General features: G+C 45.2%; 1 protein-coding gene and 1 pseudogene across 1 annotated transcript in view; one reads left to right on the forward strand and one right to left on the reverse strand.

Moving 5' to 3' along the window:
• The window catches only part of PRNP (prion protein (Kanno blood group)), a 20903-nt gene extending 1996 nt beyond the window's left edge, over nucleotides 1-18907 (forward strand). Inside the window, exon 2 of the mRNA XM_006163978.3 lies at nucleotides 16455-18907. Coding sequence (XP_006164040.1) covers nucleotides 16465-17253 — 789 coding nt within the window. The 5' untranslated portion in view covers nucleotides 16455-16464 and the 3' untranslated portion in view covers nucleotides 17254-18907. The remainder of the gene's footprint in view (nucleotides 1-16454) is intronic.
• A 1189-nt stretch (nucleotides 18908-20096) lies between these two features.
• Nucleotides 20097-22062, reverse strand: LOC102491135 (non-histone chromosomal protein HMG-17 pseudogene; annotated as a pseudogene).
• Between the last annotated feature and the right edge of the window lie 5331 nt (nucleotides 22063-27393).

Here is a 27393-nt window from a genome sequence, read left to right on the forward strand (position 1 = left end):
CACGGGCCCCCGCCAGGCCTGGCGGGCGTGGGCGGGGTCTCGGGCCTCGGGGGCGGGGATTCGGGAGGCCCCGCCCTACGCGCGCCGAGGTTCCCCGGTGGCGGGTCTTCGGCGCTCTCCAGCGTGCCCGAAGTGTCACCGCGGGCACGCCGCTTTGCTTTTCATTCTTTGGCACTTCTCTAAAGGGAGAGAGCAGGCCATCAGGGGGACTCTGCGATCGCCTCCACCTCGGATCACCAGCCTCCTGCACGTGCACCGCAGGCGCCTTCGCGATCCATTATTAAACAATGCGAAGAATCTTCTTTGGTGCGCTGTTTAGGGCTTTTCCCCCTTTCTCTTTGTAGTGTAGCGAATAGTTTTTATCGCGTTAACTCCAGCCCCTTCACATCCATCTTCACCATCCTTCGTCACTGCGTTCTGCTCTTCGGTTTCCTCGCCTCCAGATTCCTGCACACGCAGTGCAATTTCACCGCCACGGTCGTGATTATCTTCCTGGCTATGTTACTTTCTGTACTTTGAGCGTCCCAGTATAATAGGCAGTTCCCCGGATGCTGCATATTTAATAGGGTTCCCTTTTCCTTACCAAAAAAATCCAGGTAGAATAGGATTAAAGAGTTTTACAAATTTGATTACCAGCAAAATAGGTACAGAAAATTCAATACGATTGTCAGATCCCTGGACAAATAAACAACCCACCTAGATTTGAAGAAGAAACAAAAGACACCATTGAAATGTAACCATTTTTACCTACACTAACATTGAGATGCGCTTACCAGCAGGGATAGGAAGCAGGTAGGATGTAATTTGGATATTATTTGTATCTGATCCAAGTTTTTCATACTCGTGAAAGGAAAATATCACGGTCATAATGGATAAGTGGTAAAAATGATGACTCATTTCAGGATAATATGCAAATTAAAATTATCATCTATGTCTATTAAATGAACAAAATTAACAGTAATAGTAATAGCAACCTGTATTGAAACCTGGCATATTCACTTATCCAGGTTGGCTGGTGGCACGACTTGGAGATTTGAAAAGAGAGTCTGCAAACTTAGTGATTTGAATAGATGACCTAATTTCCTGCTCCTACTTTTGTTACTTCATAAAATGGAGGAAGTGATACCTACATCCTGGCTTTGTTGCAAAGATTAGATTTAACCATAGATGTAAAACTGACCCTTGGTATATATGCCTGTTTTTCCTATTCACACCCCCACTGGGGACATTTTGAGTCAGTACAATCCTTTTGAGGAGCAATCTGGTGAGGCATTAAGAATTTGGAAGCTGTGACCTGGAGATTTACCTGCAATGGAAGAAACAAACAAGGGAAGAAAAGTCTTATACAGGCACAGAGTCTGAAAGCAGACTGATCTAAAATTAGAAGCAACTGAGAAAAAACCTAAAAGTATGACAGCACAGCAATAGCTAAGAAAATCCGACATATTAGCTGAGAGGAACTCTATAACCATCAAAAATCACGATTTTGGAGCCGGTGATAGACGAAGGAATTTCAGACAGTTTGTGGTGAGCCAGTACATGGCATGGTAGTCAAGGTGGCTGGATCCCACATGGCCAACTACTCAGCTCAAGGCCTGGACCCAGCAGTTTGAGAAACATGTTGGGCATATGTGCATGTAACCCCAAAATCTCAAAGAAAAGGGAGAAATGGAGAAGGGATTGTGGCATGACCACTCCCCATGGAGAGCGTGTGTTGCCATCTCACTTTCCTCCTCTGTCTGTCTCTCTCTCTCTCTCTCTCCAGCAAGCACACTCACTTGCTGGCAAAATTTTAAAAAGAAAAGTTAATGAAAAACTGAAATTAAAGTACGAGTTTCTCTAGGTACAAAAGATGGAAACTCTTACATAATTTCTTTCATAATATGCATTTTCCATGAACTTTTTGAAGATTTCTTGTATAAAGAAAAACTGTTAAATCAAAGTTCAACTTACTGAACTGTAGCTATTTAATCATATGTGAATGCATGCATGAACAATCTGAAAGGAAAAGCACAGAAAAATCCAAGTTTTAGGGATCAACAGTTGGCATAATGGCTATTGTCACTAGACTCCCATGTAGTCAACCGCAGTTCAAGTCCTGGACCCGGTGGCTTAAACTCACACCAGATGCATGTGCGTGCATGCCCAAGATCCCAAGAGGAGAATAGAGGAGTAGGGATTGTGGCATGGCCATTCCCCCCGGGAGGTGATTTCTCGCTTTCTGTCTCTCTGTCTCTGTCTTTCTGGCGATCACACACGCCCTATAACAAAAACCTCTCCAAAAGTAAATAAATAAATAAATAAATAAAGAGAAAGAAAGAAAGTTTTAATGGAAGAAATTATAGGTGATCTTCATTTTTTTTTTCTTGCTAAGGTATTACCTTTACTAAATAATGTCATTTTTAAAAATAACTCACAGTTTTCCATTTTTAAAATGAAACAGGCTCACAGTTTTCTGTGTGTGAGAAAAAGAGAAAAAGATTGTTAGCACGCTTGCTTCCTAGAATAAAACGTTTTTAGCTGACCTTATTTTTTCAGTACTGTTCCACTTTTTCTTCTTGAGTAGATCTATGAGTGATTTAGTTAGTGCATGTAGCATTATGTGGGGTTTTTTTTGCCAGAAATATGCTTTTGAATATAACAGCTTATCAATGATCGCCATGCTTAGGCAGGTTGTAAAATGAACTAAAGAAAGAACAAAATATATATATATAAATGGAATATGTTGTTGTACATCATTTTTATATTTTTTAGATTAATTTTACATTTTACATACATCACGATGTACGCTATATATATGTGTGTGAATATGTATATTTGAACAGAGAACTTTACATTTTTTTTTGCCTCGTAAATGTTTCATCCCTTTGCACCTCATGCCCACCCTCTACTACCCACTCTCTACCATCCTCTCCCCTGCCTTACAGTCTCTGGTATTTACACTTATCCTCTTTACTATCATATTATTTTTTTGTAGAGAATTTTACTGTAGGATATGTGCCAAAGAGAAAGTGAGAAATCACCCCTGAGGGGGAATAGCCATGCCGCAATCCCTTCTTCATTCTCCTTTCAGGATTTTCGATACATACACATATGCCTGGAGTGATTTTCAAACCACCGGGTCTGGGACTCAAACCATGGTCATCCATGTAGGAGTCCAGTGATCTAATCATTAAGCCATCTACTGGTCCCACTACAATCATATCTTAAGATCTTTTTGTTTCTACCACTAAGTGCAGATATTTGGTACAAATTAGTGTGGGGATATACAGTGTGCATCTTTCAAAGTCTGGCTCACCTTGTTCAACATTAAGTCTTTTTTGAGGGGGTGATGGGAGAGGTTTTTGCTATAGGATGCGTGCACTTGCCAGAAAGACAGAGAGAGATAGGGAGACAGAAAGCAAGAAATCACCCTCCAGGGGGATGGTCACGTCGCAATCCCTTCTCCTCCGTTCTCCTCTTGGGATCTTGGGCACGCACGCACACGGGCCCGGCGTGAGTTTTAAGCCACTGGGTCCGGGACATGAACCACAGTCGACTACTTGGGAGTCCAGCGACATAGCCATTACGCTAACTGCTGGTTCCCTTCTTTGTTGTTTTTAAGAACTCCTGAATACCTTTTAAAATGGAACCATTTCGGCTAGGCATTCTGTCTTACTGTAGGCACTGGTCCAGTTTAGCTGAGCTACAACAGATTGTACCTATCCTGTGGAAGTTCTTTGGTCTTGTGATGGTTGAAAGTCACCAACTGACACAGAAAGTAGGAATAGAAAACCGGTTGTGATCACAAGCCTTTCCCCCAGAGGCCACTTGGGTCCACTGTGTAGCTCACACCTAATTGCATCATTGTTTCTTGTAAAGTCAGTTACATTTTGCAAAGAAAAGATCGCAGCTTTCTCTAGAATTATGTTGAATTATGAAAGGGAAGAGCCATTGAAAAATAATAAACATTTCTGTACCTAATTGACACTGAAAAGGACTCTCAACCAACCAACAAAACCAAAGTGAAAGGTTTTCGAAACTGTAGTTTTATCTTACCTGTTCCATTCTCCCTTTGCAGATCTTATTTCTTCTTCCAAGGCAACTATCTCAGCTGGGAACTGCTGCATATTAAACATTCAAAACATGGCTGGTTATAACCTCTGAATGGCTATAGCATTAGAAAACAATCTTCACATGAATAGTATGAGTTCTTCAAGTTGAGAGAATATTTTTCTCAATTTGTTAAGCAATTCTTTTTCTACTACTGTATTCTACATACTGCTTTTACAGTTTTATGTGGTCACTTTGAGGGAGGCGTGCCCTTTTATGAAAAGCATCATAAATGTTGAGTATTGAACTCCCAACCAGAAGTGTCAATACCCAGAAAAACTTTTCGTTGATTGCCAAATCCCATCTGCAGACACTCTCAGACTGGCCTGCTAAGAGTTTTGGTGATTTATTTATGTATTTATTTTAGGAGAGCGCATGCTCATCACAGAGAGAGAGAGAACGTACCCACCATGGGGAATGGTCACACCACAATCTCTTCCCCTCTGTTCTCCCTTCTTTCGAGATTTTGAGCACCCCATGAGCCTTTTCTCAAGCCACTGGATCCAGGACTTGAACCACATGGTGGGCCATGTAAGATCCAGCTACCTTAACCACCACACCATAGGCTGGCCCACAAGGTTTTTTAAAAGTTCCTCAGATCAATCTGATGATGGACCAGGTTGGGAACCCTTGCCCTATCCAATCTAAGACTGAGCTCAGGATGATGGTAAAAAAAAAAAAAAAAAAAATTAAAATTAAAAAAAAAAAAAAATTCCCTACCCAAATTTGTTTGGAAAGCTTTATAGCTTGTATTAGATTCTCTAAGGGGCAGGAGGCCAGGCAGTGGTGCAGCAGTGAAAACGCAATGCTCTGTGAGGCTGACACACGTGGAAAGGTTCCGGTTTGTGTCCAGGGACCTCCTTGAGTATTCTGGGTACCTGAGTACCCATGATCCAGGCTAAGTGAGGTGAGGCGGAGCTAGATGTGGTGTCAAGACCTTGCTGATGGAGACGTACCTCAGTGTGTGTGTGTGTGTGTGTGTGTGTGTGTGTGTGTGTGTGTCTCCCTCTCTAGCTTATGGAAGAAATAAACCTAAATTCTTTTTTTTTTTTCTTAGTTTTTGCTATAGGGCTCAGTTTGCTCCCAGGATTTTGGGCACGCATGCACACATGCCCCGTGTCATTTTCAAGCTGCTGAATCCAGAACTCAAACCATGTGGCAGACGATGTGAGATCCAGCACCTTAACCTCCACACCACTGTTGGCCCAAACTTAAAAATTCTTTAAGGGACAATGACCTCAAAAGATTTAAATGGGAGCCAGCCAGGTGGTGTGGTGATTGAGGCTGCTATAATAGATCCCACATGGCTGACTATGTGATTCAAGTCCCAGATCCAGTGGCTTCAAAAAAACAAATAAACAAACAAAGAAAAACAACCACATACACCAGGTGAATATGTGTGCAAGACCGAAATCTCAAGAGAAGAGAAGGGATCGTGATGTGGCCATCCCCCTGGGGGTCAATTTTTCACTTTCCCTCTCTGTCTCCCACAAGCACACATGTCATATAGCAAAATTTAAAAATATATTTTAAAAAATATTTAAATGACGAATGAGTTCTACTTAGTTCAGGAAAGACAGGACATTTCCCCGAATGCAGTGTGGGGTACAGGAGGGGGTGGCTGCTGGTTGAGCCTTGTCACTTTCCAATTAACCAGTTGAACTCAAAGGGGTATGGAGTTGCTCGAAATATCAGAATGTTGGCCCTTGCACCCACCTTTCTGGGCTAGCAGGCTTCTGTCACTGCATGGATCCCAGCTCCACGTCCTAGGCAGTTAATACTGATCTTACAGCCCTGACTCTTGTTCCCCACCTGTAAGTGGGAATAGATGAATGGGCACTTTACGGATCTTTTTGTAGTAAGTGGGAATGGATGAATGGGCACTTTACGGATCTTTTTGTACCTTCCTGGTTCCATCGCTCTGCCATTGTGCTCATGCCCAAGCACCACGTGACCTTATTGTAACTGTGCGCTCAATCCCTGGCAGGCCAAGTGTGCCCTGGTTTTCCCATTCCAAACATCTTCAGTCCTTTTTGTTATGCATATCATTTCATGTGTCTTTTGAGTGCTGACTAATAATGTGGTGACTTTATGGATAATTTGGAGATGAATTGGTTTCTTTCTTTTTCTCTTTCTCTTTCTTTCTTCTTTCCTTTTTGAATTGCCAGAGAGTGTATGCCCTCTCCAGGGAGAGACTGAGAAACAGAGAGAGGGAGAAAGCAACCCCAAGTGGAGTGTGGTCACAGCAAATCTCTTCTCCATTTCTCCATCCCATCAGGATTTAGAGTGCGCACGTGCACACACTCCTGTCATTACTTTTCAATCCACCAGAGCCAGGATTTGAACCACAGTCAGCCATGTGGATCTGGCTCCCTTAACCACTAGGCTACAGGCCGGCCTTGAATTGGTATCTTTTTTTTTCCTCTTTAGTTTATTATAGGTCATGTGCACTCACTGGAGAGAGAAGGAAAGTGAGAAATCACCTCCCAGGGGAATGGCTACACTACAATTCCTTCTCCATTCTTCTCTCAGAACTTTGGGCATGCATGTCTATGGACCTACTGTGTTTTTCCAAGCCACCAGGTCTGGGACTTGAACTGTGCAATTGTCCATGTTGGATCCAACTGCCTTAACCACCACACCACCTGGCTGGCCCAGTATCTTTCCTCGTTTTTATAGAGAAATTTTTGCTATAGGGCACATGCACTCACCAAAGAGACAGAGAAGGAGACAAAAAGCAAGAAATCACTCCCGGGGGGATTCACACCACAACCCCTTATCTTCTCGGGATCTTGAGCACACACACACATGTGCCTGGCATGAGTTTCAAGCTGCCAAGTCTGAGGCTCGAACCATGGTCAGCCATGTGGGAGTCCAGTGCCTTAACCACTACACCATCTGCTGACCCCAAGACCTAGTATTTTTCAATGTTGGTTTACCCAGCCAAAAATATTTTATGTTTTTCTCTTTTCCTGGTTTTCTTTTATGTCTCAGTATTTTTTTTTTTCTTTTCTAGTTTTGCAACAGGGCTCATGTGCTCACCGGAGAGAGAAAAAGAGAAAGTGAGACATCACCTCCCCAGGGGGGATGTCCATACTACAATTCCCTCTCTACTCTCCTTTTGGAATTTGGGTACACACACACACACCCAGCATGTTTTCAAACCACTGGTCCTGAGACTTAGACTGTGTAGTTGGCCATGTAGGATCCAGCCATCTTAACCTCCACGCTACTTGGTGGACCTCTAATACTTTTTAACATCTGTAGAATAATCTTTTTTGTTTCCTCTTTAACCTATTAACAGATTTTCTGGTTTTGAGTCATTCTTATATTTATAAAATAATCCTTATTGGTCACAGTGTGTTCTTCTTTTACTCAGTTATTTACATTATTATTATTATTATTATTATTATTATTATTTGGCCAGAGGGCACATGCCTTCACCAGAAAGAGACAAAAGGAGAAAGCACCCATTGATGGAGTGTGTCCTGCTGCAAGCTCTTCATTTCTCCTTCCTGTTAGAAATGTGGGGGCACATATCCACATGCACCTGGTGTGTTTTTCAAGCCACGAGGACCAGGATGTAAACCATGAATGTCTATGTGAGATACAGCTCCCTAATCACTAGGCTACAGGGCTGGCCCTATTAATTTGTTCAAAGTCTATTGGGTGATGTTTTCTTTTAGATTTTGGTACCCATATTGCTAGAGTCTGTGAAGTAGGAGGCTCAGAGTGCCGGCCTGCATGCCGGGTTCTGAATCTTGACCCTTTATCCCGTTGGCTATCATCTTGCATCTTCGGTGGAAATGCCTAGATGTCTAGCTCAGTTGAGTTCCAGGTTCCTGTAACTGTTGCCTAAATCAGTTCTTCAACTTGACTGTCTCACAGATGTGGCAACGTTTATGTGTCAAGCTAAAACACTCGGTTTTCTTTTCCAACTGTGGCCCTCTACCACTTCCTCCTATTTCAGTAGATGGCATCACAACCATGCACCTGATTACAGAAGCCACCAACCCAGGCAACTCTCACTTCTGCCTTCACCCTATTGGCAAGTCTTATTGGCTCTTCCTACAAAGTACATCATTTTTTCACAGCTCATCAGCAGTGTTGACAATATCCCAGGCCATGTCACCATCTTTTTTCAGTAGTTCCCTAACTGCCCTCCCCATTTCCTTTCTTACCCCACCGTGTTTTCTTCTTTACACTACAGTGAGGGTGAGCTTTTATAAACCAATCCCGGGGAGCTGGACAGCTACATAGCAGTAACAATGTGATGCTCTGTGAGGCTGACTCACATGGGAAGGTTCTGGGTTCGTCTAGAGACCTCCCTGTGTATGCCAATCACCAGTGTGCCCGTGATCCAGGGCCGGCTGGGCTCGGGGTGGATCCTGATGTCAAAACTCTGTTGAGGATGCTGCCCCATTGTCTCTTTCTGTGTCCCTCTCTCACTCATGAAAAAAGTAAATCAACTTAAAAAAAAAAAAAAAAACAGGAGTCAGCAGGTGACATGGTCGTTAAGAGTCTGAATTTTCACATGGCCGACCTGGACCTGAGTCCTGGACCTGACGGCTTGCTTTCTCTCTTTCATGCTCTCTCACTGATCAAATTTTTTTCAAAAAAATGGGACCAGTAGATGGTGTATGGTTATATTGCTGGACTCCCACATAGTCGAATGTGGTTTGAGTCCTCAACCCAGGGGCTTGAACAACCTCATGCCAGCACATGTGTGTTGTGTGTGTGTGCCCAAAATCCCAAGAGGAGAATGGAGGCGAAGGAATTGCAGTGTGGCCATACCTCCTGAGGTGATTTATCACTTTCTGTCTCTCTGTCTCTCTCTGTCTCTCCAGCGAGCACATGCACCCTAGAGCAAAAAAAAATTTTTTTAATTTTTAAATAATAATCAATAAAATAATTCTTCTTAAAAGTCTCATATTACTAGCCTACCAAATCTCTTTAACAACTCCCTGCTGCATTTAAAAAAAAAAACAAAAAATAGAGACTTCTCCTGTGGCCCTTGACACTCTTGTGATCTGATAAATGTCTCTCTCCCTCTCTTTCTCTTTTTTTTTAAGTTCTCCTACAGCGTGTGTGCACTCGCCAGAGATAAACAGAGAAGGAGAGAGGGAAAGTGAGAAATCATCTCTGGTGGGACCAGCAGTTAGTGTAATGGCTATGTCGCTAGACTCCCATGTAGTCAACCGCGGTTCGAGTCTCAGACCCAGTGGCTTAAACTCACGCCAGGCATGTGTGCGTGCGTGCCCAAGATCCCGAGAGGAGAATGGAGGAGAAGGGATTGCGGCGTGGCCATCCCTCCTGGGGGGTGATTTCTTGCTTTCTGTCTCTCTGTCTTTCTAGTGAGCGCATGCACCCTATAGCAAAAACTGCTTAAAAAAAAAAAAAGAAAGAAAAAGAAAGAAATCATCTCCGGTGAGGGTGACCAACCACAGTTCTTTCTCCTACTTTCTCTTTTCAGGATTTTAAGCACGCACACACGCACACCCACCATGTTTTTCAAGTTGCCAGGTCTGGGACTCCAACTATGCGACTGGCCACATAGGATTCTGCCACCTTAATTAACCCTCATGCCATAGGCTGGCCCTAGATGTCTCTTCTTGCTTTGTAAGAATTCCTTGCAGATTCTAGAAATGTGTCCCTGATTAGTATTAAATACTGTAAATACCTTTTATTTATCTATCTGTTATGATTATCAGGCCAGGTCCAGGACTTGAACTGCAGTTTGCCATGTGGGGGTCCAAATCACCTTAACCACCATGCCACCTGCTAACCCTAAATACCTTTTACACTGTGTACTCAACTCTATTAACTTTTTTCTGTTAGCAGTCTGTTAACCAGTGCTCTTCATAGTGTTAAATAAGAACCCGTAGTGTTTATGTAATTAAATCTATCAATTGCTTGCCTTACGGTTTGCACTTTTTGTTTACAAAGCCCTTTGTCTATCCCCCCCCCAAGAGTCCGCTTTGTGTGTGGTATTGTGGTGTCAAGGATCCAGTTGAACTTTTCTCTAGTTTCCCAAACATCAGATTGTCCTTCGTTGATTTTAGTGCCTGCTTCATTGCTCTCAAATCCCTTTTAGACTGTATACTCAGGACTTTCTCTCCGAACTTTCTGTTAAGCCTTCTTTGGCTTATTGGTCTGTTTCTGAGCTCTCACCATCTGGTCTTTTCTTTTTTAATTTTTTTTTTTTTAATTTTGTGCTATGGGGCACATGAGTTCACCAGAGAGAGACAGAAAGAGAGGAAGAGAGAAATCACTCTCTAGGTGGGGATAGTCACTTCACAATTCCTTCTCCTCCACTCTCTGAGGATTTGGGGCATGCACGCACACGTGTGTGATTTTTCAAGCCACCAGGTCTGGGACTCGAACCACACAGCTGGCCATGTGAGATGTGGTCCTTTAACCTCCATACCACCGGCTGGCCCACCATCTAGTCTTTATTACTGTAGCTTTATCATGTGATTTCATGTCTGATATGGTAGATTCCCTTCTCTACTCTTTCTTCCTCCATGAGAGAGAGAAAGTACACGTGTACACGTGAAGACGAGAGAGAGATAAGGTATTTTTTGATGCTGTCTCTCCATGTCACGATCTCCCTATCTCAGCCTCCATCTCCATGCCTGGTCTGTTTGGGGGACAGGCTAGGACCTAACTTGGGCCTCCCTGTCACCTCAGTATTATGCAGTGGGTCCCTTCTGCTCCCCCAGCTTATACTACCACCACTCTTCCTTTTTAAGGTTGACTGTGCTATTCATGGACATTTCTTTCCCGTGTGAGTTCATTTAATGCTTTGAAAAAATCAGTTTTGGAATTTGGCATTTTATTGAAAGAATTGGTTTATTTGAGGATGATTGTCATCTTTATTATACTGAATTATCCCAGCCAAGACCATAGAATGCCTTTCTATTTATTCAGCTCATCTGTGTTTTCATTTCTTTGGATTTTTCTTTGCTTTTGTTTTGTCAAAGGGTACATGCACTTGTCGGGAAGAGTCAGATAGAAAGAGGAAGTGGGAGGGAAAAAACCCCTGGTGGGGCGTTGTCACACTGCCATTCCTTCTCCATTTCTATGCCCTGTTAGGATTTTAGGCCCATGCACAAAGCACCAACTGGTTTTCCAAGCCTCCAGGGCCAAGATTCTAAATGAACGGTTGGCCATGTAGGATCCAGCTTCCTTAACCACCCAGGCCATGGGGGCCGGCCTTATTTTTTTTTTTTATTTTATGAATTTACCTCTTCATGAGAGAGAATCAGAGACAAAGAGAAAGAAAAGCACCCCCAACAGAGCCACTATACCCCCAGTCCCAGCCAGCTTGGATCACAGGTACATACACGTTTGGAGTGTAGAGGCAGGCCCTGGGATCTGAACCAGGGTCCAGCTATGCTACTGCCATGCCACCATCTTCCCCTCTATGTACTTTTTTATTTTTTTTAAGAATTATTTATTTTAATCTTATTTAATCATTTATTTTCATTGAATCAGAGAGAGACAGACAGAGGGAGAGACAGGAAAAGTGAGAAAGCAAGTCACCAGGTCTGGGACTCAAACCATGGTCAGCCCTGTGGGAGTGTCCAGCACCTTAACCACCATGCCATCTGCTGGCCGCCCCCTCTATGTTCTTTATGAGAGTTCAAATCCTCCCAACAACAGCATTGCAAAGCCAAAGCTGTCATTTATCTCTCCTAGACCTGCTCCTTATCTGTTCTGTCCATGCAGTTGCCCAGTCCTAAAACCCAGTGCTGCCTTACTCTTCCAGGCTCTTGCCCCCCATATCAAACACCAAGCTCCCTAGAAACTGTCTTCTCAATCACACTGTCCACCCTTTTCCTCCCCCTGGCCAAGGCTGCCTTCTTCTTTCACTGTTCTCTGCAGTGGCCTTCTAACTAGTCTGCTTGCTCCCTGACTTACACACAGTCCCCAGTTTGTTCTCCACAATGTTCTTTCTAAGAAAGAATGCAGAACTCTTCCGTGGATCCCCAGTGCCTTCGGGATCAAGTCTAAACTATTTAATATGCCTTATCATTAGGCTAACCACACCATCTAGCATCCAAACTGGGACACTCTTGAGAATAGAGGGGGCACATTTACGGAGCACGGCAACCCTCGTGTGACCTGCCCGGACATATCAGGGTGTCTGCTCAGCTTGCTCACCAGGCCCTTTCTTACCAGATCCTGCTGCCTCTCCACTGTGCACATTTCTTTTTCTTTTTCATTTATTTCTTCCATGAATGAGAAAAACAGAGACAGTGCAACTGTGCCCCCCACCCTCCGCACACACACACACCAAAAGGATCTTGATGACACAATCCATTCTCAGCTTCACCCAGTCCCGGATCAAGAATATCCACATGCCTTGCATGCTCAGGGAGGTCTCCAGACACGAGCTTGGAACTTCTCCACATGGATCAGCCTCGCTGCATCACTGTCTGGCCCCTCCACTATGTACTTGAAGCTCCAGCCCGGGACCAGTCAGCATGCTGCTTTACTGCCCCTGTCCATGCCAAATGTTCACTGCCCCGTCCACCTCTGCCCAGTTCCTGTCCTGTGCTCCCTCCCTGTGCAGAATCATCAGCTGTGCCCATGTCTCCATGAGCTCACAGAGCTGTAAACAAGGCAGGTTCAAGCTCAACTCGGAGCTCTTCCATGCAGCCTCCTCCTCCCACCTAGCCCTTTTTAGAGGTTTTGCTATAGGGCACGTGTGCTCACCAGAAAGAGAGAGAAAGCCAGAAATCAACCCCCCCCAGGGTGATGGCCATGCCGCAATCCCTTCTCCTCCATTCTCCTCTTGAGATCTTGGGCACGCACACACACACCCATGTGAGTTTAAGCCACTGGGTCTGAGACTCGAACCACAGTTGACTACATGGGAGTCCAGTAATATAGCCATTACGCCAATTGCTGGTCCCCATAGCTGTTTTCATAAACATTCATTCCTTCAGCATTTATTTGCATATCTATGAGGTGGCCATTATGTCCAGGGCAAAGCCCTGCTCTGGTGGAACTTGCACTTAGTGGAGAAGATGAACGATGTGTATGTAATAAATACCATAATAAACCAAGTAGCTATACCTACCCCAGAAGAAAGTGATGCACCATAAAGGGAAGATAGATTGGTTAGGGATAGAATGGTACGAAGGACTCGCCCATCCTCCAAGATGACATTTGAGCAGACTTGAGCCACCCGAGTAACTGGAGGAAGAGCCTTTCAGGCCTCGGGAAGAGCAAGCGCAAAGGCCCAGAGATGAGACATGCTTTTCTGGTTAGGAGCAGCAGGAAGCTAGGGCAGGGAGGTCAGCCAGAGCCAGGTCATGTGTGGCCTAACCTGCAAGGCCAGGACTTTGTGTTTTCTACTGAGTACAAAGGAGCACCACTGTGGACTGGGGCACGTGACCTGCATATTGAAGGGGGACGGACAGTGGGACCAGGGGAGCAGCAGGGGCTGGTTGGAAGGCTGTTGAAGGAATCAGGGGGAAGGGATAGAAGCAGGGCTGGGAAATGTGAGAAGCTGAGGGCAGCAGGGTTTATTTTTCCAGGTGGACCTGAGAGGATTCGCTGGTAGATCCAGTGTATGCTGTGAGAGAGACCATTCAAGAGCAGCCATTGCTGGGGCATTGCTGGGGTTTGGCTCAAGGGGATGAATGAATGAATGAACAAGTTGTCTACGTAAAAACCCTTCAGACTAGAAGCTACTGACTATATGACGTCCCCTAGCAGTTCTCTAAGGACCATGAGCAGCAAGGAAGCCAAGAGCTGGCCCCATGAGAACACAGAGAGATTAATGATGCTGGCCTGCAGAAGGTTGGGCGTAGGGCATGGCCTAGTGGCTGAGGGAGCCAGGTCCCACATGACAGCAGGGTTCGGATTCTGGCCTCAGTGGCTTAAAAAAAAAAAACTGAGAATATGTGCGTTTGGTGACAAAATCCCAATAGAGTGGAGAAATGAAGGAGAAGGGATTGTAGCATGACCACGCCTCATCGAGGGGTGCTTTCTCTCTCTTTCTCTCTGTCCCTCTCTGGTGAGCACATGCATCCTCTGGCAAGTTTTTTAAAAAGGAGACTCAGGGCCAGCAGGTGGCATGGAAATTAAAGTGGATGGATCCCACACGGCCAGCTGAGTAGTTTGAGTTCTGGTTCTGGCAGCTTGAAACTCACACCAGGTGCATGTGTGTGTGTGACCAAAATTCCAAGAGGAGAATGGAGGAGAAGGGCTTGCAGTGTGGCCATCCTCTTTCTCTCCTCTGTCTTTCCCCAGCAAGCACACATGCCCTAAAGCATAAAAAAAACAAAAACGAAAACAAAGAAGACTGTGGGACCAGGAGATGTAGGAAAGGAACAGGGCCAGGCAGCGTGTCCCAGCACCTTATCCCCAAGCCCCATCCAAAGATCCTCTAAAAATCGTAACTGGCATGAGCTGAGAACTTCAACTCGGCTTGTAACTTTCCAATATATTTTGATTTACTTACATGCATCGAGAGAGCTCTTCCAATTTCAGTGATAGAAAGAAACATGAAGAAGATGTTAATTCATTTATCTGTTTACTCGTTTTTCTTATAAATATGATCTCATTAAGACATCAGCTCTAAACAGAATGAGGGCAACAAAAAATACAAACAAACAAATCAAAAAAAGACATCAGCTCTAAAGGATATGAAAAATAATTTTCTAATTTTTTTGTTGTTCTAAATTTTTTGTTTAATGTATTCATAATTTACTTACATACATATTGACTATATCTTTAATCTTTTTTATCTAATTTTTTTTTAATTTGGAGATAATTCCAGTGCTGAGGCAAAGCTAACTTCAGTGTTACAGAGTAGGTCATTTGAGGTTTCATGTCACACGATATTTGGGAATGTCCGATTTGACCTAGGATACAGTAATCTTTCTGCTATGTGTCTTTGAGCTCTGCCCCTAGAACTGAGCACCCAGGATAAATGAGCTAGGAGATTTTTAATCTGATGGATGGACATACCGTAGAGGGTCATAAACTGTCATCCTGATCTTGGTTGTTTTCTAAATTGTGCTAACCCTTCTATATAAGAAATGTGTGTGTGTGGGGGGGGCTGTGCCAATAAATAGAAGAAAATAAATCATTCATGAATGTGAAATGCTGAACTAAAGCCCATTTCGCGAGTAAGTGACTGTGCTGCCCGTGAGCATAGCCCGCTCACCCTGCTCTGAGCAGGACCCTCTGTCTGCCCGTGGATCGATAAAGAGATGACTTTGTAAGCAGGTTTGCAAAATCCTGCATGTTTCCTACTTATAGTAAAATTGCGTTGAGAATTCCTTTGAGGAAATTCTCTTTGGCATTCAAGGGGATATTAATTCTTGCACTTAACAAATATCTATTGTATCCTGTTCTGTGCCAGGCACTGCCCTAGCTCCTGAGGCTATAGCAGCAAACAAGAGAGACTTTTTCCTGCCTGCATTCCTACAGAGGCAAGAACTGAGCCAGCTAGTTACAAAGTGATGGAATTGCTGCCATGCCCCACCCCCAGGGCCTTCCTAATTAGACATTAATTCACAAGAACACCCTAGGCCATCCTGGGCCTTGGGTGCTAAGAGGGGACTCAACTGAGGTCCTCACAGTAGTCCCCTCAGCCACCAGGAACTTGTCTCCACCAACAGCCCCTGCTAGTGACTATTCAAGTGCAAAGGAATGAGATACATGTTGTGGGTGAAGGGTTCCCCTTGATGTAGAAGCCCAGTCCCCCACAGGAGCTAGTCTCCCTGTCACAGCCTAATGCAAGTCCTAGAGTTCCCACAAGGATGCTTGCGGTTACAAAAATTGCTGCTCTGCAGAAGCTGAAAACTATGGCAAACACATTAGGAGTTTATAGCTCTTCTCAGTCCCGATGCGATTTATTATACTACCTGGAGGTTATTTTTAGACATAAGAGACGTTGCTGGCATTCCACCTTTATCAAGGTTTCCAGGAAACAGAGCTAGGAATTAACTGAAGATATGTCCTTAGAGAAGGACAAAGAGTCGTTTGTCCTTTTTTTCGTTTTTCCCTAACTTTATTTATTTACTTCTTTATGAGCTGGAAAGAGAGAGAGCACGTGCATTCCCAGCCGGGTCTGGATGCCACGATCCATTCCCAGCCTTAGCCAGCCCGGCTCACAGGCACCTGCACGCCCAGTGATGTGAACTCGAGCTTACTCTTGGGGGTCAGCCTTGCAGAGCGTTGCATTTTCGTGCTGCATCACTGGGTGGCCCTGTGCTCACCCTTTACTTGGAAGCGCCATAGTGGGGAAGTACAAGGCATGCAGAGCGCTTGTGACTGAGGCGCTGACGCCATTGTGTGCAGCCGTTTGTTACAGTGACGCTCTCCTCTTCATTTTGCAGGTCAGCCATCATGGCACAGCTGGGCTGCTGGCTGATGGTTCTCTTCGTGGCCACATGGAGTGACGTGGGCCTCTGCAAGAAGCGGCCAAAGCCTGGAGGAGGATGGAACACTGGGGGGAGTCGATACCCAGGGCAGGGCAGCCCCGGAGGCAACCGCTACCCACCCCAGGGCGGTGGCACCTGGGGGCAGCCTCATGGTGGTGGCTGGGGACAGCCTCATGGTGGCGGCTGGGGGCAGCAGCCTCATGGTGGTGGCTGGGGACAACCCCATGGTGGCAGCTGGGGACAGCCCCACGGTGGTGGTAGCTGGGGTCAAGGAGGCACCCACAATCAGTGGAACAAGCCCAGTAAGCCGAAAACCAACATGAAGCACGTGGCAGGCGCGGCCGCAGCTGGGGCTGTGGTCGGGGGCCTCGGTGGCTACATGCTGGGCAGTGTCATGAGCAGGCCCATGATTCACTTCGGCAGTGACTATGAGGACCGCTACTACCGCGAAAATATGAACCGCTACCCCAATCAGGTGTACTATAAGCCCGTGGATCAGTACAGCAACCAGAACAACTTCGTGCACGACTGCGTCAACATCACCATCAAGCAGCACACGGTCACCACCACCACCAAAGGGGAGAACTTCACCGAGACCGACATCAAGATAATGGAGCGCGTGGTGGAGCAGATGTGCATCACGCAGTACCAGCAGGAAGCCCGGGCTTCCTACTACAACTCCAGCGTGGTCCTCTTCTCCTCTCCGCCCGTGATCCTCCTCCTCTCCTTCCTCATCTTCCTGATAGTGGGATGAGGGAGGTCTTCCTGTCACCACCATCTTCTTAAATCCTTTTTTCAGGTTGGGGGAGGGGTATCCACCTTGCAGCCCTTTTCAGCGGTCTCTCGTTCTTGCTTCTTCTTTGTCCCCCATAGGCTAATACCCTCGGCACAGATGGGCACTGGGAACTATAGGGTAGACTTGGGATGCTATTTATTCGAGCCCCTATGGATGGAGTTCTTCACAGGCCAATGCTAAAGCCAGGTCAGAAAGAGCATAATGGCCAATAACCACTGCTCTGTCTAGGTTTATTCTGGGTCTAGAGCGATAGGTTGAGCCTAAAGCCAATCTCAAAACAGTCCTTGAACACCTTTGCCTGAATCCCTCTGGCTCCTTCAGCAACTAGGGTTCAGTGCACTCATGTCCACCTTAGCAGTGATTTCTTAGCAATTTGGAGACATTTTCTCATTCGCTTTAAGAAAACCTACTGGCCTTTCTGCCAATTGGAAAGAGGCCGCATGATACTCACTAAACATTAAATAATAAAAATCTTTCGCTCTCGGGCCGCAGGCTCAGCCCGTCGGAGCGTGCGCTCTGTGTCTGTGGGGAATTGTGATATTTTGCATTTCGCAGGGCCAGCTGCAGTTACTATTGCATCGACAGCAAATGTTGGTGCAACACCAAGTTCTGCCGGAGGACCTTTTCACAGGGCATGACTATAACTGTAGCACGTGCAACACACGGATGCAAGGTTTCCAAGACTGAAAACGCCAGCCTTTGGGAAGCCAGCACTTAGAAGCTGTTGAAAGTACCTACATGTGGCATTCATTCCTTTCTTGGTAACATAAACGATAGATCGTTAAGACAGGAAAAGATTAAATTACCTTCTGGTAAACCTGCTCTGTTCATTTACCTGGAAGCCAGAATAATCTTATCACAGTTTGGGTTAAAACCAGGAGATTTTAACACAGGAAAGCCGCTGTGGTGAAAACACAATCTGCAGAGGATTGTGTGATGAAGAGAATGCTTAATGTACAAAGCAAAGAAATGCTCGCCTCTCCTCATTTCTGTCTCACGATTGTCAGAAACTAGAATTAGGTCGAGTCCTTAGTTTCTATGATTGGCTTTTGAATCAAAGAACAGGGTGACAATCTAAAAAATAATCTTCTCTTGAAGATGACAGAAATATTCATTCAGAGTGCAAAGAGAAATTTTGTTAATGTTATTTAAGTGCAGTGAAATTATTCCCTGAAGTGTTCAATATTGTCATCTAGTAGATAGATGCTACTATTCTGCAATGTTACTGGCTTGCACTGTGTGGGTACTCTATGTTAAAACACACACACACACGTACACATATATATATATATATAAAAGATGTATTGCATATGACAGACTTAGAGGTTTCGTTTAGAACAGTTAACATCTGAGCTATCTAATGCATTAACTGTTTTGTAAGGTACTAAACACTTGCTATGCGGGAAACCCCGTTGCGTGGTCCTTAGGCTTCCAACGTGCACTAAATAGTTTTGTATAAGAATCCAAAGTGGACACCATCAACTGGTCTTTGAAATACGCATGTACTTTATATTTTCTATATTTGTAACTTTGCATGTACTTGTTTTGTTGTATAAAAAAATTTATAAATGTTTACTATCCGACTGAAATTAAATAGGAACTAAGCTGAGCACTGCCTGTGCAGTTTCCCGTCATATTCGCGGGTGCTCGCTCGGTGTTGGCAGGATCGCCTGGGGAGGGAGTGAGCCAGGTGGTACATTCAGTCCCCATGCCACGTCCCTGCTCCCGATTCTGCCTTCACCCTTACTTCCCCGTCACTGGCCAGTGTCTGCTGCTTCTCCCTCCTCCCCATAGGTATCTCTGTGTGCTTAGTCTTGGGTACATGGCAAGGATAACTGCAGCAGGAGGGGCCAGTCCTTACACTCTGGAAATTTTTTTTTAATTATTTATTTAATTAATTATTATCTTTTTAAATTTGCTATAAGGCATGTACACTCACCAGAGAGAGAGAAAGCAAGCTGCCAGGTCCAGGACTCAAACTGCAGTCGGCCATCTGAAAGCCCAACACCTTAACCACCACACCAACTGCTGACCCCACTCTGGGAGCTTTTTTCTTTCCTGGACTTAGAAATAGAAGTTTGCCAGGGCCAGCTGCAGTGGCACAGCAGTGACAGAATGGTCCGTGATGCTGAGGCCACACGGGAAGGTCCTGGGTTCATGTGGTGAGGTGTCTTTGTATGTGACGGGCGTGACATGTGTGTCTGTGACATGGCTGAGGCACAGCATGATGGCGTGAAGATTCAGTTAGAAGGTCTCTCTCAGAAGAAATTAATAAATAAACTTTAAAAAAGAAAGAGAGAGAAAGAGATTTTTCTTTCTTTCTTCCTTTCTCTTTTCTTGCTCTTAATTTCCAGAGGGCACTTGCCAGAGAGAAGGAAAGGAAGAAAGCATCCCCCGATGGGACGTGGTCGTGCTGTAATGCCTTCTCCGTCTCTCCATCCTGTTGGGATTTGGGGCACACAACGCATTTGAGCCTCGCATGTTTTTCAAGCTGCTGGGCCAGGATTTAAACTATGGTTGGCTATGTCAGACCCAGCTCCCTTCATCACTATGCTGACCCCGAAAAGATTTTCTTGATTAAAATAAAATGTAAGCTCTAAAGTGTCTATTTTATGTCCTCATGACTCAAGCTCTAAAATATTCTCAGGTGCTGAGAACCCCAGTGATGATCACTCTCAGGGTGGAATTCAGCTCTTGGGTGAGAATTCCCGGGCCGCTGCCAACTCCCCCTGGGTGTGAGGACCAGCACTGTGATGTTCCTGCTCAACCTCGGCAGAAGTTTTTTCTGCAACTGTAGTTTGCTAACAGCAGGAAGTGATCACAAGGGGTCCCTGTGGGGCCAGCTCATCAGTGCAGTGGTAACATGCTGCTGAAGTGATGTTGGAGCCGTAGAGAAGATCCAGGGTTTGGTCCCCTGGTTGACCTGTTAAGGCCAGGTATGCTTGCCCATGGTCCTGGCTGGCTGGGAAGGTTAGGGGTTATTGGGGCATGAGACCTTATCGAGGGGGCTTCTCTCTCCCTTTCTCTCTCTCCCTCACTTCCATAAAGGAAGCTTTTTTTTAAAAAAAAAAATGTATCAGTGGTTGAAATTATAATTATAATACCTTAACAAATGTCTGTGTAGTAATGGGGGAACAAGTCCCTTTAACAATTTCCCTAACATCTAGCAGAAATGACTGAGAGGCATGTGAAATTGCACGCTGGATATGCTCACAGGTCCTAGATGGAGGGATGGCACATCACACTGAGGGCACACAGGGGGAGCTGCCAGAGAGCTCTGGCAGATGGAGCAGGGGCAGAGGGCCCGGACCACTGCATTGACTTGGGGAGGGGGCGGGTTCCAGGCAGAGAGCACAAGCAAGAGGCCTGCGGGCTTGTCTTTCATAATATCTTTTTCTTTTTAAGTGATTTATTTATTATTATTATTTTAATCTGCCAAAGGATATATCCCCCTGCAATCCCTTCCCCTCCAACTCTCCCTCTCAGGATTTTGGGCACACATGCGCATACTCTCGATGTGTTTCCCAAGCCACTGGGTGTGGGAACTGTGTAGTCTGCTGTGTGGAATTCAGACCACAGGCCAGGCCGGCCCTACTCATTCATTCGTTCATTCATTCTTTCATGAGTAAGAGAAACAGAGAAGAGGGGAGACATTTAGGCAGCACCCCCAACAGGATCTGGTTTTTTTTTTTCCAAGTCAATCTATACAGCTTCATTAAAGATACTTTTCATAAACAGTCATGGTATTTCAGGCAGGACAAGGGCAGACAATTGTTAACTGTATACAACAACTTTCACACTCCCTTCTTCGATGGACTACCAAAATCAGAAAGCCACTATAAAACCCAGTGAAGTCTTCACCTGATGCTCTGAACAGGGAAAGCTTAGAGTGAGGGTTGACGTTTCACATTTGGCATGCTGTTTAACAACTTTTCACGAGCAGACCCTGACTTTCGGGAAATGAAAATGGCAGAATTATCGACCTGAAGATCCAACAATATAGAGAAGGAACTGCTGTTCTTTTGAAGGATGCTATCTTAATGTCATTGGCAAGTCCGGAGTGCCTGACATACTGGTATAACCGATTTTCTGTGGTCAGGTCCCCACAGGTCTCTGGTGTAAGGGAGCTAAGTCTGTGCTGAAGGCAGAGAGGGAGAGGACGTAAAGGCAAATGTTACATTTTCCACACCCCAAGGCATCTGTGCCAAGGGGGCTGTGTGTGTCAGGGAATCGCTCCTCATAGGAGCCAAGAGGAAGTCTCTCAACACTAGAAGGGAAAGATGTTGTCCAGATCAATCCAGCTTCAGAGACATTCTATTAGTGACAAATGCCCCTTCTCCAAAAAACAACAATGAAGTGTCCTGTGTGCTAACAACATAGCTTTAAAAAAAAAAAAAAGGTAAAATGAAATTCTGCATTTTTATAAAGCTTGATAAAAATATTATTTTGAAGTGTGCAGTCACCAGAAGGACAGTTACCAACAACGCACACACGTTGCTTGGCATCGCCAGCACCATCAGCTTTCTGTGCCTGGTCTGTGTTGGCGTCTCTGTTTTCTGCAGGGATATTCCCATCCTTGCCAGCATCAGCCTTTCCCTTTTTCCCTTTGGGTACCTTCTCTCCCTTCTTTGCAGGGGCCTTTTTAGGCTTGGGCTCTGGCTTTGGAGGAGCAGGTTTCACAGACAACCTGGCAGATCTTCTCTGTGGTCCGTCCTTCGCCTTGGCGTTACCTCCTTCAGCATCCCCTTCAGCCTTTCTCTTGGGCATGGTGACGGCGATGGCGGGACGTAGGCGCTGGATGCGGGGGATGCAGAGGAGTGCAGGCTTTGGTCAGTCTGTGGGTCGCTCTCACCTCCTCTCCTTCACACTCTTCCCCCACCCAACAGGATCTTGACACCACAATTCACACTCCCAGGCTTCCGTCTGTTCTGGATCATGGGCACACGTGTGCCTGAGGTACTCAAGGAGGTCTCTGGACCTGGACTGGGGACATTCCCATGTCAAGTTGCAGTGCATGGCATTTTACCTCTGTGCCACCAACTGGCCCTTAGAGGGATTTTATTGGTGTTGTGACTGCCACTACATTGTTATCAAAGGAGAGCAAGAAGGGAAGCTGGTGGCAGGAGCCAGCCTCATCACACTGGTACATCTGGTCACCTGGGATGGAGGGGTGCCCCCACTTTGTGGGATGTTGAGGTAGCAGAAAAAGATGAAACTTTTAAAGATTCACGATACAACACCAACGTCCTGCAGTGATCACAGGGTCAATTTTGTACTAACGCTGGAAAGACGGAAATCAACTCCTTGGACTCCCCCTTCACAAAACTACTTGAACAAAATGACAGACACAAATTCTCAAAAGCATTACACATTTATAAAAGGGACTTCCTGCCAGCCATGGTGACGTGGTGGATAAGGTGGCTGGATCCCACATGGCCAACTGTGCAGTTCAAGTCCTGGATTTAGTGACTATAGAAAAAAATCTCTCAAAAAAAAAAAAAAAAAAAAAAAACACTGATTGCACATGCATACCCAAAATCCTGAGGAGAATGGAAAAGAAGTTGCAGTGTGGCCATCCCTCCAAGGGAAGCTTTCTCACTTTCTCTCTTTCTCTCTCTCTCTCATCCCTGTCTCTAACCCCAGTGAACAAACATGTCCCATAGCTAATTCAAAAAAAAAATTAAAATTAAAATTAAAATGGGCCTCAGAGTTGATCCTTACCAAACCTTAACATAAAATTTTCTAGAGCTATTTTTCCTTTACCTTTTTTTTTTTTTTTTTTGCCATTTTCCTAATTATTTAAAATAATCAACTTTTTGGGACCAGCAGATGGTATTACATTGCTGGACCCCCACGTAGTCCACCACAGTTCAAGTCCCAGACCTGGCAGCTTAAAACGCACACTGGGTGTGTATGCATGCATTCCCAAAATCCCATCAGGAGAATGGAGAAGAAGGGATTGCGGCATGGCCAACTTCCCTGGGAGGGTAGATTTTTCACTTTCTGTCTCTCTTTGTCTCTCTGATGAGTGCACACGCCCTAGAGCAAAAAAATCTCTCTAAAATAATAATTAACTCTTTATTAGCTTTCAATCATAATTTCTCAAAAATAGCCCATGGAGAAGACTTAAGCTGTTTAAAGCATAAGTATCTTTCCCACGTTTTCTTCTTGTTACTTCCAACTCCTGTGAGTTGTGCAAAGGGAATTTTTACTCAAAACAAAGCAAAAACTTAAGAAAGACCAACATATACATACATGAATCTAACTGCCAGAGAGGGTTTTCCTAGAGAGCTGTTAGATGCTGTCTTAATTTCCACTTTTCCTTCTCTGGGAGTGAGACCAAGTAAGCGTTCTCTGTCCCTGAAGGAAAATGTGTATCTGTTATGCTTCCCACTCCACTGGGAGTCTTTTTTTTTTTTTTATTTAACTTTATTTATTTATTTTAACTTGACCAGAGAGGGACAGAGTGAGAGAGAGGGAGAAAGCAAGCCATCAGGTCTGGGGCTTGAACCCCTTAACCACCACGCCACCTGCCAGTCCCATCCAGTGGGAGTCTTTTCCCAGCCCACACCTAGGCTTCCTCAGGCCCAGACCTGGCCCTGCCCACTGACCTACACAATCTGTGATTCTTTTCCTCCTGAGAAAAATTGCTTCTGTCGGGGCTCAGAAAATGATACCCTAAAGTAAGGCAACTTGGCATATTGAGCATTTTTTACATTTCATTTATTTCTTCCATGAGAAGAAAGAGAGAGAGAGGCACGTGGGTCCTCATGTCCTGAATTGCCCCCAGCCTCAGCCAGCCCGGATCACAGGTACACCCACCTCACATGTCCAAGAAGCCTTGGGATGCAAACCTGGAACCTCCCCATGAGGTCCAATTGCATTACCACTGCACCACCCTCTGGCCCCAGATGAGAGTTTTGAAATAGCAGAGAGATGTTGAAAGGCCTTCAAAGCAGACTCAGAACCAAGGTCTCTCTGACTCTCCTTTCTTCCTTTCTCTTGCCCACTCATCTTTCCTAAAATGAAACATAGAAACCAAATTTCCTCTTTCCTTAAGGCAGATCACGGAAGCTAAAATCCCTGGGGCTGTATGAAGCAGTATGGTGCTTAAGGCCCTGGATCCCACTGACCAACTTTGTGGTTCATGTCCCAGACATGGCAGCTTCAAAAGCATGCCAGGTGCATGTGCATGCATGCCCAAAATTCTAAGAGGAGAATGGAGTGATTATAACGTAGCCATTCCCCCTGAGGGGGGTGATTTCTCTCCCTCTCTTTCTCCCTCTCTCTGTCAAACACACATACACTATAGAAAAAAGAAGAAAAAGAAGAAGAAGAAAAGAAGTTAGAATCCATTCATCCCAAATCAAGCCATGAAATGCAAAGGTATTATCTGAACCTCCTGTGTAGGAGCCAGCCATAAGAAGTTCTCTGACCTACTCTTGTTTTGGTAATATATCAGACCCTCATTTCAGAGAGGTCCTCACTCATGCTACACAGAGAGGCCAAGAGGAATCCAAGCAGACAGGCCTGCTGGGTGGCCCCACTCCATCTATCACCATTATGCTATACCCTTTCACCCAGTCACGTTTCTACACAATTGTCTGTGCTTCATCAAACCGAAGCATAAACCCCAAGATTTTAGGCTAGCAGGTGGCATGAAGGTTAAGGTGACTGGATCCCACACAGCAGACAGCATAGTTTGAGTCCTGGACTTGGTGGCTTAAAAAACACTCTGGGTGCACATGCATGTGTGCTCAGAATCCCTAGAGGAGAATGAAACAGAGTGTTTATGGTGTGGCCAACCCCCTGGAGGGTGATACCTCACTTTCCTTCTCTCTCTCTCTGTCTCTCTGTGTCTCTCTGGCAAGTGTACACATCCTAGAGCAAACTAAAAACAAAAACACAAAATACCCCAAGTTTTTCTTGGTTTTTCATTTGCACACGCTCTTATGTCACATAAAATGGATCAAATCGATTTGTTAGGCTTTTTGGTTTACCTGTATTGTTACAGGAGCCATCGTAGGTGACCCTAATGACAGGTATGCTTTCTCCCCAGCTTCCCCAATTCCTCCTCTGAGATTCAGTTCAGTCTGCACTAACCTTGTGCAGCTGGTCCTCCTTATCCTCAGGTTCTGCCTTTTTCCCTGAAAAACCCAAAACAATAATATATACAACAACAAAATGGAACACAAATTTGGAAAAAATACAGTGTAACGGTGATTTACATTGTATTAGGTATTGTAAGTGATCTACAGATGATTTGAAGCATATGGGCAGATGTGTGTAGGTTATATGCAATATTACAGCAATTTATTTAAGGAACTTCAGCATCTGGGGATATTATTAGCTTGGAGGTCCTGGAACCAATCCCCACTGGACACAGGAGGAATGACTGTTTCCATCCTCTGCCCCTTCCTGTAAGTCCTGTCCATGTTCTCCAGAGAGGCCACGCCTGGTCCACAAGTCTCCTCCCGCTTCCTGACCTGGAGCTGGGCTTCCCAATTGAGTGTGCACTTGGGTCTACAGGTCCCGACTCGTAGGTCTGGGCCCAAGAGACTCCGTTCCTTTTTCTTGTTTAGGTTTTTGTCACAGGGCACGTGTGCCAGCTGGCCTTGGCCATTGTCCACAGTCACAGGCCAGAGAGTCAGTGAGGAGAGAAACTGTAATTTCCTTTTCTGGCCTTTGTCATATTTTCCCCTAGACATCTCTGAATCACCTTTTATTCCAGCCCTCCAAGGAGGCCTTTTCTCACAGAGCAAAACAGAGAAAGGTAAAGTAAGAAATCACCCCCCGAGAGTGGTGACACATCACAATCCATTCTCTGCCATTTTCCTCTGGGGATTTTGGGTATGTGTGCATCACACACACCTGGTGTGTTTTCAAGCTGCTGGGTCCAGGATTCAAACCATGGTCGGCCATGTGTCAGTCCAGTGCCTTAACAATCATGCCACCTGCTGGCCCCAAACGTCTCCATTTATAACAAGCTGTTAGCCTGTCCTCTGGCCCACACTAGAACAAGGCATGATGGTTCTCACACTGGAGGATGCAGGAGAACCCTCTGGAAACTAGTTAAACACAGATGACTGGGCCCCACCTTCAGAGTTTCTGACCTGGGCTGGAGTCTGAAAATTTGCATTTCTAACAAATTCTCAGGAGATATTGAGGTTGCTGGTGTGGAGATTGCACATGGAAATCCACTGTTCTAGAGGAACATGCGAAAGAAATAAAAGGCTACCCCAGCCCAGAAATCCAAAGCTGTTGTGGGGTCCAAACACCTGCCTGAGAAATGAGAACCTGGGAATTCTCCCAGGAAGGAGGCGAGAGCTGGAGGTCTAAAGGTGAATCAGACTGAGGGTTCATTTTCCAACTAGACCAGAAAACTTCTGGGTATGCATATCCAGGACCCCGACGACTGGTGGACTGGGGAGATTACAGTGTGGTGAGACCCTGTGGAAGGTGCCTCTCTCTCTCTAGCTCATGTGCACACTTTCTTTCCCATTAATAAAATAAACTTTAAGAAATGGGTATAGTAGGGCCAGCAAGTGATGTGGTGGTTTAGGGCGCTGGACTCCCACATGACCGATTGCAGTTCGAGTCCCGGACCTGACGGCTTGCTTTCTCTCTCTCTCTCTTGCTCTCTCACTCTGTCCCTCTCTGGCAAAATTCAAATAAATAAATGAATAAGTAAATAAAGTTCAATAAAAAATAATTCTTAAAAATAAATGGATATACTGACTACATAGGGATATGTAGTCATTGGAAAAGTCATGCATTTTTGCATAGAAAAATACATCATGACTTTCCAACCATCCAATATTTGCTGTAGGGCACATGCCAGAGACACAGAAAGAAGAAATGAGAAAGCACTCTCCACTAGGGGGATGGCCACGCCACAGGCCCTTCTCCTCCATTCTCCTCTCAGGATTCTGGGCACACACTGGCGTATTTGTCAAGCCTCTGAGTCTGGGATTCGAACCTCGTAATCAGCCATGTGAGATTCAGTTGCTTCAACCACCATGCCACCAGCTGGCCCAACAGGGTTGGTTTCTTCTGAGCCCCATCTTCTGAGCTTGTACGGCTCTCTACTCCCTGTGT

This window comes from Tupaia chinensis, unplaced genomic scaffold (genome assembly GCF_000334495.1).
Source record: "Tupaia chinensis unplaced genomic scaffold, TupChi_1.0 Scaffold143574_1, whole genome shotgun sequence".
Lineage (NCBI taxonomy): Eukaryota > Metazoa > Chordata > Mammalia > Scandentia > Tupaiidae > Tupaia > Tupaia belangeri.